At 44.0% G+C, this 13,468-nt stretch overlaps 1 protein-coding gene across 2 annotated transcripts in view; it reads left to right on the top strand.

Moving 5' to 3' along the window:
• The window catches only part of ST8SIA1 (ST8 alpha-N-acetyl-neuraminide alpha-2,8-sialyltransferase 1), a 317,230-nt gene that overhangs the window by 45,492 nt on the left and 258,270 nt on the right, over positions 1–13,468 (top strand). For both annotated transcript variants that reach the window (XR_008483302.1, XM_054282168.1), the window contains exons 3-4: positions 3,072–3,181; positions 7,027–7,119. Coding sequence is in view for 1 of the 2 variants with exons in the window: in XM_054282168.1 (XP_054138143.1) it covers positions 3,072–3,181; positions 7,027–7,119 (203 nt within the window). In the remaining variant the exon portion in view is untranslated. The remainder of the gene's footprint in view (positions 1–3,071; positions 3,182–7,026; positions 7,120–13,468) is intronic.

The raw sequence follows: 13,468 nt of genomic DNA, 5'->3' as shown, positions 1-13,468 counted from the left end.
GCTGATCCTCTGGGCGCTGCATCACCCCTGCAGGCTGGTGATGGCCATGGAGCCGTGCCTGGAGCCAGTGTGACAGGGTGCCCCTGTGGGAAAGAGGCCCTTGGTCACTTTAAAGGGAGTATTGGGAATGGCCATGGAGCCGTGCCTGGAGCCAGTGTGACAGGGCGCCCTTGTGGGAAAGAGGCCCTTGGTCACTTTAAAGGGATAATGGTGATGGCCATGGAGTCGTGCCTGTGCTCGGTGCCTGGAGCCAGTGTGACAGGGTGCCCCTGTGGGAAAGAGGCCCTTGGTCACTTTAAAGGGAGTATTGGGAATGGCCATGGAGCCGTGCCTGGAGCCAGTGTGACAGGGTGCCCCTGTGGAGAAGAGGCCCTTGGTCGTTTTACAGGGAGCTGTGTGGGCTCTGGTGTCTGTGCCGTGCCCTGAGCCTGCAGTGCTGTGCTGGGGGAGGCACGAGTGTCCGTGGGCATGGCGGCTTTCACCAGGAGCTGTGTCCAGCCTGGTTTTCCTCCCTGTGCATAGGGCAGGTGGATCTGCACAGGTCAGGCAGAGGGACACCCACCATGATGATAGAATCTGCCCTTTCTGCTTTCCTTTGGCTTCTTCACATCACCCTGTCAGCCCTGAGCTCGTTCTTTTGCCTCAGACTCACTGAAGGGATACCTAGTCCAAGATGTGATCCAAACTTGGGAATTATTTTGTTGTTAATCAGTAGCTATACCTTGGCAGGAGTGATTGAGTAGTTGCATTGTGAAACTTGTGGAAATTTATAGGCTTGGCTAACCCTTTGTTTTAAGGGAAAGGGAGTGCTATTCTGAAATGAATAGCCTGCTTGGACGAGAGCCACTAGGAGTGAAGTCACCAGGACTAAGCAGTAATGGGGGGGAAGAAATTAGAATTTTAAGCAAGAGATATAGATAATAAATTAAGGCTTGATTAATGAAAAATGAGTGTAATCTGGAACCAATGTGTGTTGATGCCATTGTTTGTTAAAATGTAGAAATTGTCTGTTTACACGAAGTGTGGGTTCCCACCAAGCTCCCTACTTTGCACAAACTAAAATAAAAAAACAGAACTACCTCACCTTGGTGTGGGAATTTTCTGTACACACCAGGTAGCAAGGCTGTGCACAGGATAAACAAAAGGACAAGAGTATCAGAACTTCATAAGCTTCTGGAAACCAAAGTATGTAGGCAAGTGAGAACTGGCATTGTCATCTCTGAGCAGAACAGGAAATCAGCTTCCCTTGAAGGACAGCAGGTCATCTCAAGCACTATTAAAGGCTGTCTGCAACTCACAGAATTTGGAAGCATTTAACAACTGCTAAATGTGTGTTTGGGGGGTCTGAAGGCACAGAATTTGTGGCAGTGCCCACTACCCTTAAAAGCAAGAGTTAATGTCTGCTGCCTTTGTGGTTTGGCACAGCCTTTGTGTAACCAGCTGTCTTGAGGCGAGCTTTGATGTATCTTTAGGAAAGGTACTGTTATTTATAGAACACATCTAGTCTGCATTTCCTCTGCTTCCCACCCCCGTGCCTTTACAGAGAATGTGAGTTCTCATTGGATCAGGGTCATCTCACAGATGAGATGCTCTTTGAATCTCAAGATATGCTTCAGTAAGTGTTAAGTTAAAAAATCTTCTTGAGAAGGCAGGTGCAGGACAAGAATGCAGCTGCACAGTCAGTATTTCTCTGCTGTGCTATCGTGCCTGGCTCTCAGGACACGGACATTTACTTTCCTCCTTAAGCATGTCTTAAGGCAGAGTTAGTTTTTTCATGACAAAGCAAGTTGTGACTTTCTGGAAGCTGAACAGAGTCTAGTTTGCAGAGAAAGGTAGACCAAGCAAGTAAATGTAGGAAGCAGAGAAATAAGGCAGCAGGCATACGTTGTAAGAACCGCAGAGTGTGTGCTGTATTCCTGGCTCTGTTTCTGGCCCGTGCCCTGTGTTGCGGTGCCTGGTGAATACACGAGCGTGGCAGATGTTGCTGTGTACACGCCAGTGAGGCCACCCAGAGAGAGCTGCTCTGTGCTGCTGCCCCCTCTCTCCTGGCACCCGTGCTCTCTGAGCCTGGGCAGTCACTCCTGTCCCTGCTGCACTGTCAGCCTGTGGCAGGTGTGGTAAACAAAAATCCCTGCACACTTGTATTTGCTTGAGGAGAATATTAACTCTTGTCTTGTAGACAAATCACATTCTGTAACTAAATCTCACTGCTTTAAATTCACGTGTCTCTTCACCACCTTGCTTTTTTATGTGCTGGGCTGTTCTGAAGTGCTGTGTGCTGCCCCATGCTCACAAGAGGCTTGGGGCTGACAGGAACATGGTCCATCCATAGTCTGAGATCCTCTGGAATGAGGATGTGCAGATCTAATACCTTACTGTGTCTGGTGCATGGGATCCCATGACCATTTGTCTTTGCATTTTCACGCCCTGTTCAGCAGCTACAAGAGCTCCACATCTAAAATGGTCCCATTCTAATTTTAATTTATGCTGATACTAATTTGTAATGTATCTGGGCAACTGGCTGTTTGAGGAGCTGCTGTCAAGCTCCAAATATCTTTGCCTAGGGCTCTGGATTGACCAGCAACACAGCCATGGAGAGAGCCAGGGTGACTCCAGATTCCCAGCACACTTGTGTCATCTCAGCATTCCCTGTTCCTCCCTTCCTCTCCTCCTCAGAGGTGTCTGTTGTATGTCACTCAGGAGGGTCACTCTCATGGGTCGTTTGTCCTGTTTTCCTGGTTGTCTTGTTTCTCCTGTGTCCTTGCAGCTTGCCTGGAAGGCTTGTGAGCTGTGTGACTTTGGCCAATTCTGCCTCAGGACCAGGCAGTTTTGGTTTTGTAGGAAATCATCTTCTGTCTCACGTTTGTTGCATCCTGCTTTGGGGAGCGGGGATCAGACTGGTTCTACGTGTACTTACCAGCTCATTTCTGTGCTTTTTTTTCCCTTCACTCCTAATTCTCTCTTTTTCTTTCTGTCACTCCGCGCCCCAACAGCTGCCTGGGCTCTCCAGGCGTGGCTGCTCCGAGGATGTTTTTCTCCTGTGTAAAGCTGGTGTTGTTTTGTGTTGCTAGGCCACTCCCTTCCAGCTGCCGCTGAAGAAGTGCTCCGTGGTGGGGAACGGCGGGATCCTGAAGAGGAGCGGCTGCGGCAAGCAGATCGATCAGGCAGACTTTGTCATGCGGTAAGGCAGAGCCCTCACGGCACATTGTCCCCCTCCACCTGCTCTGCCTCGGCCTTTCCAGAGCCGTTCCCTTGGCATCAGCCCGTGGTCTCTGCCCTGGTGCCCTGCCTCGGCAGGATGCTGCACACAAGCAGTGTGGGTCAGAGTGTGAGGAGAGGCAGGAAAGGAGCTTGGGCTTGGTTCTGCAAGGGGACATGGGTGAGGGGACCCTGTGCTGCTCACTGAAGTTGTGAGGGCCTGTGCAGGGTCTCAGGGAGGTGCTGAGGAGCTGCTTTGCTCATCATTTATGCCCTGGTGGCCAGGCTGCTTCATCCTGCTCTGTCCTCTGAAGCTAAATGCCATCTGTGCGACCCATGGAACTCAGAATGAGCAGGGGCTGATCTAGGGGGCAGGGCTTGAGTTGCTGCAAGCCAAAATCCTCCTCTGTTTTTCTTCCCTCAAGACTGAACTGTGGCTGTCTGAGGAAAGGCCAAACTTCTTCTCTTGAGGTTTTTGTGATTCTTCACATTTCCTTTCCCTCCAGCCTTCCTCAATTTACAAGAACCTGTCAGGAGGGATGCTGAACCTGCTACTGCTTTTGTGATTAAATTTGGCACTTTGTAGGTCTGTGATCCTTAAGGAAGAAAGACAGAAATTAGTTCCTCCCTGATAAACATGAACAAGAGAAACGTTGTGGGGGAGAAACTGGAGGAATGCTTCCCAAGAGATGAGAACTGGAGTTTCTTTGGCTTTCTGATGGATGCATAATGAACACCCAGTAGAACAAGTCTCCTCATTACATCCTGATGGCTTATTATAAAACTATACAAATTTGCTCTAAACCATTCCTGTAATTTCTGGCTTGCAAAGACCAAAAATGCCTTCATTATTAAATGCCTGTTAATGCAAAGAAACAGAACACATTAAAGGCAAACATGTGCTTGGAGCACTTAGGGAAGAGAGGATAGAAAGCACAGGGGGAGAGCAGCACTCTGATTGCCATTACTGCAGAACCCCTGAGGTGTTCCATAGACTAAATACCAGAGGCTGCAGTGTACATGCAGATTCTTGCATTCTGTATTTTATGGAAATTAAAATGCTGTAGGAGCAACCAGTTACAAAAACAACAGACGTTTAAAAAAAAGAGCCAACAAAACAGCAGCTATTTTAGCTTGATCATAAAACCCTCTTTCTCTGCAGGGAGGGTAAAGCAGCCATTCTATGTGCAGAGCTTGTTTTGATTTAGAAATAAGTGATAGGGAGAATCCTGCTAGAATCCCATTTGCTGTGTGCAGGCTCTGTGGTATTAGCGATATGAAATAATTCTAATGGAAAATTTAGTTGATCTTTTCTAAATCTCATTTCTGTAATCTGAGAACTGAGAGGGAGCACAATAGTGACTTCCATAACACTTCTCATTTTTTTAAAAAAAATTTGTGCAATGTCTTCAAAGAGTTTCTGCAGTGTGAAATGTCCTGCCAGGTTTTGCCCTTGTTTGTTAATTCCTTTCATGTGAATTCTTATTTCACTTATGTGTATTTCCATAAGCTTTGTCCAGTGAGAGAAGATGGCTGCAGCCATGTGTTGTAATTGCCAAGGGTATTTAATGAGTTAGACTCATCTGGTTGCTGAGCATCTCCTAGCAGCACAGTTGTTCCAACACAGAGATGAGAAGAGCAGCAGTTCTCAGCCCCTGAGGCATAGCGAGCTGCCTGTGCAGTGACAAAGGTGCATATGGTCCCCATGTTTAGGCATTGTGGTTGTAATGGGCTCTTCTTCTGATTTTCAAGTTTGTAATTCTTATTTCAAAGAAAAAGCCAGTTTTTCCCCACTCCCTACCTCCTAATGCTTATTTTAAGAGAAAGGTGTTGGTTAGTAGTCCCAAGCCATGTCTTTAACTCTGTTTTCATGTACTTACTTCTCAGTACCGGATCTAACAGTAAGAGAAATAAAAATAAAATTTCTTAGGATGGGTTTTGTGCTTCAGTGTGCTCCTCACCTGCAGAACACTCAGCACTCTGCTGACCAATCCAAGAAAATAACTGGGAAGATCAGGTAACAGATTTCCTGCAGTTTGCTGTGGATACTCAGCCCATTGCTCAGTGTTTCCTGCACTCTCTCTCAGGTGGGAATCAGACTTACTGATGATGTGTTGAAATCGTGCATCTGTGACTGGCTTATGCAAGAATTGCCATTATCTAGATGCTGAGATGACAAAAACTAGAGTGAGGTCTTAGTTCTTCATAGTGCTTTTAAATCAGCTTGAACCAAAAATGGCTTTTTAAAAGTGTGCCCTGTGAGTTTGTGGCTATTCAAAGCACGGAGCATTAAATTGTGATCTGCCAGAGATATCATGCCACCTCTCTGCCCTAGGGCAAATCAGCTCTAAATCTTCCTTCACAAATATTTGTTTGACTTTTATTTTACTTTTTCTGAAGGCTTTATAATTTATGTTTGAGAATTAAAATTTCCCTAAGCTTCTGGCCCTTTCCTTTCCCATCAATGACTGCAGTTTCTGAAAACTCTTTTGATTTTTTTTTCTGTCTTTTGAATTTCTCTAGCTTCTCTTAATTTGTGGTACAGTGACCTAGAAGCTGTTTCCTGTCTGATATTTCAATACATTGTGCACATCTTAACAAGTACAGTCATGAAAATGAGAAAATATTCCTGGAAATTCTGTATTTCTTGGTGGATGTGATTTAATTCATTATGTTTCATGTAGTTAGGACATTGCTGTCCTTTTCCTTGGCATTGCTTGATGATGACAATTTAAGGGTTTGAGAGCTGGTGTTTATGTGCAGATAGAGGCTGATAGAGCACCACTGTGGTTTTGGTTGGGTTGTTTTTTTGCTGGTTGGCTGGTTTTGGGTTGGTTGGTTGGGTTTTTTTCAACTTAAAAAAAACTGCAGAGAGAAAACCCCAATAACATTCTGAAAGCCATTCTCTGAAAAAAAAAAAAATCCAAATTCTGCTTGTCTTTGAGAATCATGATTTCATTTTTGCCTTTTAAGCATTCCAAATACTCTTCATGTCTTTGTCTTAAAGGAGAAATCTGAAATTAATAGCGTTTGGAAACCAGTTTTTAGTGCAACTTCCATGTATTGAGTAGATTTCTCCTGACTAATTTTTGGGGCAGTGCACAGGCTTGGATACTGTTTGAATGTATCTTGATCTTTGTCTCCTGCACCTTCCTCCTTCCCCTAGGTCTTTACAAAGGGGTTTTTAGGACTGCTCACTGTGTGGATGTTTCCCTCTACTTCTGGTTTATTGAGTCTTGATTCTCTGCTTCCCAAAGTAAATTTGCTCAATTGCTTTGGCTTTATTCCATCCTCACCCTGCCCACCAGAACAAGATTGTGAGCAGAACTCAGATACACGTGTCTAAAAAGCCATCTGATTTTTTCTTCTGTGTTTTCTCAGTGAGTTCTATAAGGTGATGGTACCCCAGAGTGCCATATTAAAAATGCCAGTTTTAGATAATGCCTTTAGATAATGCCTGCAGTACCACAGAGTGGTAATATCAATCTGAAGCCTGATACTGGTAAACAAGACAAAACAGGGTGAAAACCAGAACTTGTAAAGAGTTTGGATTTTTAAAAAAAGTTCTTTTGTAGATAGTAACAGCCTCTTCCACAGCCTGTCAGAAATGTCAAGTGCATGCCTTTGGTTTTCCTTAGCAGCTACACAGATCTCATCTCTGCAAAAGGTTTTATTTCTGTATTTCCCCACAGTCTGGTACAAAAATGCTTGTAGGTGTGGTACAGTAGGGAGCAGTTGTAGCCTGGTGCAGTAATACATGGTTTCTACATTTTCTGAAGCCTGTCAGTCCTGAGTGTCACCTAAACTCTTGGCTGTGTTTGTGTGCAGGTGCAACCTTCCTCCTCTGTCCAGTGAGTACAGCAAGGACGTTGGATCCAAAACCCAACTGGTGACTGCAAACCCCAGTATCATTCAAAAAAGGTACAGAGCAGGTTTTTCCTTTGCTGGCTGGGGGTAGGCAAAAAGAAAAATGCTTCATCAGTGTTACAGAAAGTGGTGCATCAGAGTTGCGTTCCTAACAATCTGGTGCTGGAAGGGGGTCTGGAGAAGGTGCAGCAGGCCATGGCTTGGTGTTGGGTGAAATAATGAAAGCTGACCCTCGGATGCTTTCAGTGTGAGCAGGGAGCTGAGGGAGGGGTGTGCTGGTGGGTGCCCCGCACTGCTCTGCTGGCCAGGCCAGCTCCTGCTGCATCCCACAGTGCAGGAGATGCTGATTGGGCTGCTCTGTGTCTCAGCACACACAACCCCTGAGTCTCACTGCCTTGGCGTTATTTGTTTGATACTGACTTATAAAAGGGGTTAGGATGGAGCTGCTTGGCAGGGTGTGATCATACAAGCTTTGCTTTCTTAGCAAACTGGGACAAATTTGCGTTGTTTATTAGAATTGGTGGAAATTTTCCAAATGTCACTTGCTGATGAGAGTGGGGAAAAAAACGTCAGTGCTATCTCTCTGATTTTGTCTTCCTGAATTTTAATTTCCATGTTCTTTGTTTATCCTCTGGAATGAGGTAGGTTGTTCTCAGGCAGAACAAGATCTGGTAGTAACCTGCCACGTTCACTGAAAAACACAAGAGAGAAAGTATGAGCCAAGGGGATGAGCAGGAAATGATTAAGCACAAAGAAATGTATAATGTGAGTACTGGCAGGTGAAGGACTGTGAAAGGAAGCAAAGCAGGGAAATTAAATGCTTGGTAGAAAGCCAGGTGTTTTAGAAAGAGAGGCACTGGCTTGGAAATGGATGTTTGGTGGTATTTAAATGTAATATTTTTCCTCTCTTTCAGGCATTGAAGGGTTCTGTAGTTGAGTGTGTGGAAGACATGACAGTCTTTGACAGAGTAGAACAGAGAGGACAAGCAAGAGGGAGAGGGAGTAATAATAAATAACAATGAGCTTCAAGAGCTGATTGCAGGCAAAGAGTGCTTGAGCAGGGGAAGGCACAGAAATGTTTGTGGGATGAGATGAAAGCAAGCAGAGCTGGCAGGGGATGGCACCAGGTGCCAGGCAGAACCGGGGAGTTTGCCAGGGCAGTGATCTGAAAAAGCTGCGGTATGTGGATGGCTAAGGGATTTAAGAAGTGGAATGACATGGCCAGAACATCCCATCAAGTAAAGATCAGTTTGGCCATGGCATTTGGGGTGAAATGAAGAGGAGCAGTGTGAAACACAGCCTTTCAGAGGGTTTTACAGTTTGCAAGGCAGGATTATTTAGCTCAGGCTTGTTTGTTTGACACCCTCCCCTCTATGAAGGCCTGGAGTAGGAAGCTGACTGTAGTGACTGTTTTTGAACAGAAAAGGGAAAGAGTGTTAGTGATGCTTGGAGGAGACTGCGGGGCCACGCTGGAGAGACCAGGGAGTGTTCCAGCAAGAGGGGAGGATGGAGTGAGGAGAGGGTTGAAGAAGCAGATGGAGAAAGTGAGATGCTGCTTTGTGAGGGGTGGATAGCTCAAGGAGGAGTGGAGGAGGTGGGAAATGGGAAACAAGATAGTGATTAATGTCAGCTTTCAAAGTGAGTGGACAGTTACTGTGATGCAAGATGAGAGAGTATTGTGGAATGTATGCGCATGTATTGATTAGGGGAGATACACAACCAGTAACTGAGAATAACGCAGGGAGCAAATTCATAGCACTGGAAATTGGCAGAAGCCTCCTTTGAGGCTTTGCTTCCTCTGCCTGGTCAGGAAGAAACATTTTAATTTTTTTAAAATAATTGACTCGTGTTTCCTGTGTGCTGCCCAAAGTAATTATTTTATCTCCTGTGTGTTAGTTAGAGTGAGGAAATAAAGGTTGTATCTTGAAAGTTAAAATGGAAAAAAAGACTACAACTCTGTCATCACTCCTGTGGAAAAAAGCTTTTTTAGGAATTAAGGTTACTTATACTTTTGATGAAATTCAAAGACATTCATATTTGTGACTGATGTATCTGTTTCTAAGCTGAGTGTTATCTAGCATCACGTAATGGGATTATTCATTGCCATTCTTCCCCTCTCCTCTTGTCCTTACTTGAAGTATGTTGATATTGATGAGGCTTGACATCTCAGTTATCTCTCAAGTGTCTTATGGCAGGTTTAGTGACTTGGTCCTGCAACACCATTCATGGTTTCTAAAAGATTTACCCTTACCAGATAATTTATGGTGATGCATGTTGAGTAGGGCAAAGTTTTCATACCAGGGATGTGGAAGCAATTTTCTGTGTGGTTCCAAAACCAGAATTAGTGCCTTTAAAAAATAATTGTTGGCAGCAGTTATTGCAGAGATGGCACCATTGCCCTATCAATTTAGCACCTTAGGATGGAAGAGTCACAATTTTAATTTAGGAGTACCCTGACTTTAAAAATAACTTCTAAATATTGCTTTTTGCAGAACTTAAAGATCAAGTTCCTTGTCTGTTTTCAGCAGGAATTGAGAGTCTGCAGGTGGTGTAGGCACAGAGTTAGGGGTGATTGGGGTGGGCTGTGCCCAATCATCCCCAACTGGCCCCAGCTGTGCCCACAGGTGAGCAGCATTGAAGGGAACGAGCCATGGAGTGCCCAGGGGCACAGGGGCACTGCAGCAGCAGCAGGGCACAGAAGCCTGGGCTGAGGGACAAGACAGAGCTGCCTGAAGCCTCCCTGGGTGCTGGGTGTGGCTCCACCATCCTTCTGAAAGGTAGTACAGTTTTCACTTGTGAGATATTTTGCTCTGTTCTCATTTGGGTTTGAATGTCCTATTCATTTGGGTTTTGGCAATGTCCTACCCTAACTTCAATTAGTGTCATACAGGAGAACTGACAGCAGATGCACTGTGGTAGAAATTTTCCAATGTAAGAGGATGTGTGTTGACTGTCCCAGTTTCTTTTTTTGTCTAAAACTTTTTGCAGATGTCTCTCTTCAGTTAATACTGGAACTCACAGTCCTTCACTCCTGTGTGAAACTCCTTTTCCCACTTTGCATTCACAGCATAATTTTTCTGTCAAAGCCTGTGCTAGGGTTGCAGTTGGGATGGAAATGTTGCATAAAGGTGCTCCTGGGGCCAGGGTGACCTCTGCCACCCTCCAGCCTTGAGTGTTGCTGTGGGACTGCAGTCCCCCATCTTTGATGTTTCCAGTTCATTCCCCTACCATCCTACTCGGCTTGGCTTCAGAGGATGATTTTGTATTTGTCCTGGGTTTTATTTTCTTTCCAAGTCCAGCTGCTCTAAGTCCCTCCTAGGAAAGAGGAGCAGTACCTGTGATGTGCCTACAGCCATTCTTAAGACTCTGGGGAAAATGAGCAAGGTTGTGTCACTTCCAGGAGTTGTTTCCATATTCTGAACCCTTGTCTACAGCCGTGGGGAGGGACGAGTCAGTGAACATAAAATGCTTAAGAGGCAGTGCTGATTTTTGATCAATGGCATGAGAATTGTAACTAGGAAACACAAAGAGTTTGTGGATGTGGGATATTATCTGTTTCTAAAGTCACTGGACCTGGGCTGTTTAGGAGAAGCCAATTTTGTGAGTTTCTGATCTTCAACAACTCTTGCAAATGTCATACAATAATAATTTGTCTGCACTCCTAATTAAATCTGCATCAGGATGCTGTTTGCAGCAGTGTTCCTTTCTAGTGCCCTGTCTGCTTATCTGTCTAACCTATGCACACTTACATCATCAGTAACATGGATATAATACTCCAAATAGATGTTCCCCAGCATTCAGGGAGTTTTAGACCAGCTGGTGATTTTGGGGAGTATTTTATCCATGCGCTGTGTGTCCATGGCCCGTGTGGAAGTTTGAACTTCCACTACTGAATGGGAATGTTTTCCTTTCAGTAAATTAATTCACCTTTTTGATCCCTGTGATATTTGACAAGTTTTTGCTGCATCCAGTGTTTTGCACTAAACCATGATGAGGGAATGAGACTGAAGACTAACAAATGCAATGGTTCTGCCTCTCAGCTTGGAAATGCCAGTTAAATATCACTGCTGTTTATTAGGTTCCCATGGATTTTGAGTGGGCTTAAAATTGCTTTCCAGTGTCCCCTACATTTTAGAGGCAGCTAATAATCTTTCCTAGATTCAATCCTGAAGACATCTCTGGATCCAACAGACTTAGACTATTAGGAATAAAGAAAACTGGAATTGAAGCAATAATTTACTTTGATAAAAGCTTCCTTCATCTTTGATCAAACAAATGTACAGTATTATGCCTGTTGCTTAAACTCATGAAAATGTTTCATGAGAATTCCTCTTCAGTGTGTGTCCATGTAAAAATGACATATTCTATTCCTATGTAGTTACGTTATGTTTTGGTAATTGCAAAAGATCAGAAAAAGAAAGCTAGAAACCACCCATAAAATATGTTCCTGATGGAAAACCCTTAGTGCTTATCTTGTCCTTTCTCTGCAAGTCAAGCGCTGGGAAGATCTTCCCCTGCAAAGTCAATTAGTCACCAGATATTAAACACTTCATATAGAGTTCCTTTTTTTCATTCCTGATATTTAAATATATCTCAGATGATTTCATTGATGAGAAGTCCAAAATCATCTGCAAGAGTCTCTGAACATCTGTGCCAACAGCAAGGGGGTAACATTTCTGGGAAGTACTTCTTAGGAGTCAGGACTGTGGTGACTCTCCTGTATGTGGAGGTTGCTTGAAGCCCCATTTGGTGGTAATCAGTTTTTTCCCTCCTCTAATACAGCGTTTCCTTAAAAACCTTTACATTTATAAATTTTGTCTTATTTTCTCTTTGTGTGGAACATCTATCTCTGTCCTTGTTTGAACAGAAAAGGAAGCAAAGCTCTGGGGATGGAGGGGACTGGCCCAGTGCTACCACCAGGCCAAAGGCAGAGCCAGGAAAGAAAAATTCCAGAATTTCTGGTTTGCTTTTGAGTTTCTTAGCTGATGAGCAGAAATACCTGGAGTTGCAAATAAGTCCTGCTGTGACTGGAAGAGTTTGTTGCTGTTACAGCCATGCTTTGACCCCATTTAAATCAGGGGCCTTTATTCTCTTACCCATTAGATAATGGCAATGAGCAGGGAGGAGACCCAGGAACCCTCAGCCTAAGGAGAGGGCTGGTGGCTCTGGAGGTGTCTCAAAATGCACCTTTGGCTCCAAGGGGAAGGCTCAGGTGCTGCTGCAGTGGGTGACGTTTTGGGTTAGGGAAAGCTACCCAGTCTGGGGGAGGAAAGGTGGAGGAGAACAGGAGAGTTTTCTGGGATACACATAGGGATGGTACCTCATAGCGAAAGCAAGTGCCAAGTGTTAGGGAGAACCTCCCACAGAACCTACACATGTCTCCATCTTACTGTAATTTAAAGGGCAAATTGATGTGGAGATGAAATGGGAAATTATAAATGAGATCTCATGAAATCATAGTTTGATGCTTTTTCTTGAAAAGAAATGTTTTATTAGTAGTTGTCATAGAGATAGACGATACCAGGATTAAAAGAATCCATTTGGATTTGTGATTGAAGTAGCCTCAAATTTCAATTCTACTGTGTATTTATTGTAGGATTGGAGAGGAATGGGATGCATTGCGTTACACGTGCATTTGGAAGTTTCCCATCTGGGAATTTGATGATAATCGTCGTTATCTCCATTGTGAATGACATTTTAATTGCAAAATCTTTGCCTTACCAAAATCACCAGTGCTTGCTCATCTGTGGGGATATTCATTAACACATTGTCTCACACATTTTTATTTTCTTGGCAAGCTGTGGCAGGAAGACTGTTCCTTTTCATTCCTCCCCCCTCTCCCAGCTCCTGGTGTCTTCAGACCACTGTATCCAAGAGTCTGCCAGCACTCCCAAACACAGACAGCCAGCTGTCTGATTTTCCATTATTATGGCTGTGAAATGAGAATGCTATATATGTCCCTGAGCAAATCATGCTTTTAATTAACCTGAGGCGTTTTTCATCCTTCTATTCCTGCAGTAGGGCTTGATATGAGAGCTTCTAAATCCTACTACCAATGTGTGGAGTGGTTAATCAAGTGCCTTATATTTAAGTATGTGACTAGTATCTTCAAAGCCATTGGAATACTTTAGTGTCTTGTATGGAAAACACAGGATTGTTCAGAGTGACTTCTCTAAAGATTTTTAAGTGCCTAATCCATGTTTAGGTAACCAGTCTTTCTTTACAGTCTTTAATGTTAACCTAGATTTTTTTAGCATTATTGCATCTCTTGGGTATTTTCAGATACTGATAGGAAAGCAAATGTGTATATATATATTTTCTTTTAAATGGAGATACAAGGAATCCTGCAATCTGAATGAGTACAGATAATGAGAACACAGAAGATGGCTACTTCTCTGCAATC

Source organism: Melozone crissalis, unplaced genomic scaffold (assembly GCF_028551555.1).
Source record: "Melozone crissalis strain CALT ecotype California unplaced genomic scaffold, PUWL_Pcris_2 ptg000033l_1, whole genome shotgun sequence".
NCBI lineage: Eukaryota > Metazoa > Chordata > Aves > Passeriformes > Passerellidae > Melozone > Melozone crissalis.
The sequence above is the reverse complement of the archived record's forward strand: the minus strand, read 5'-3'. Positions and strand labels throughout refer to the sequence as shown.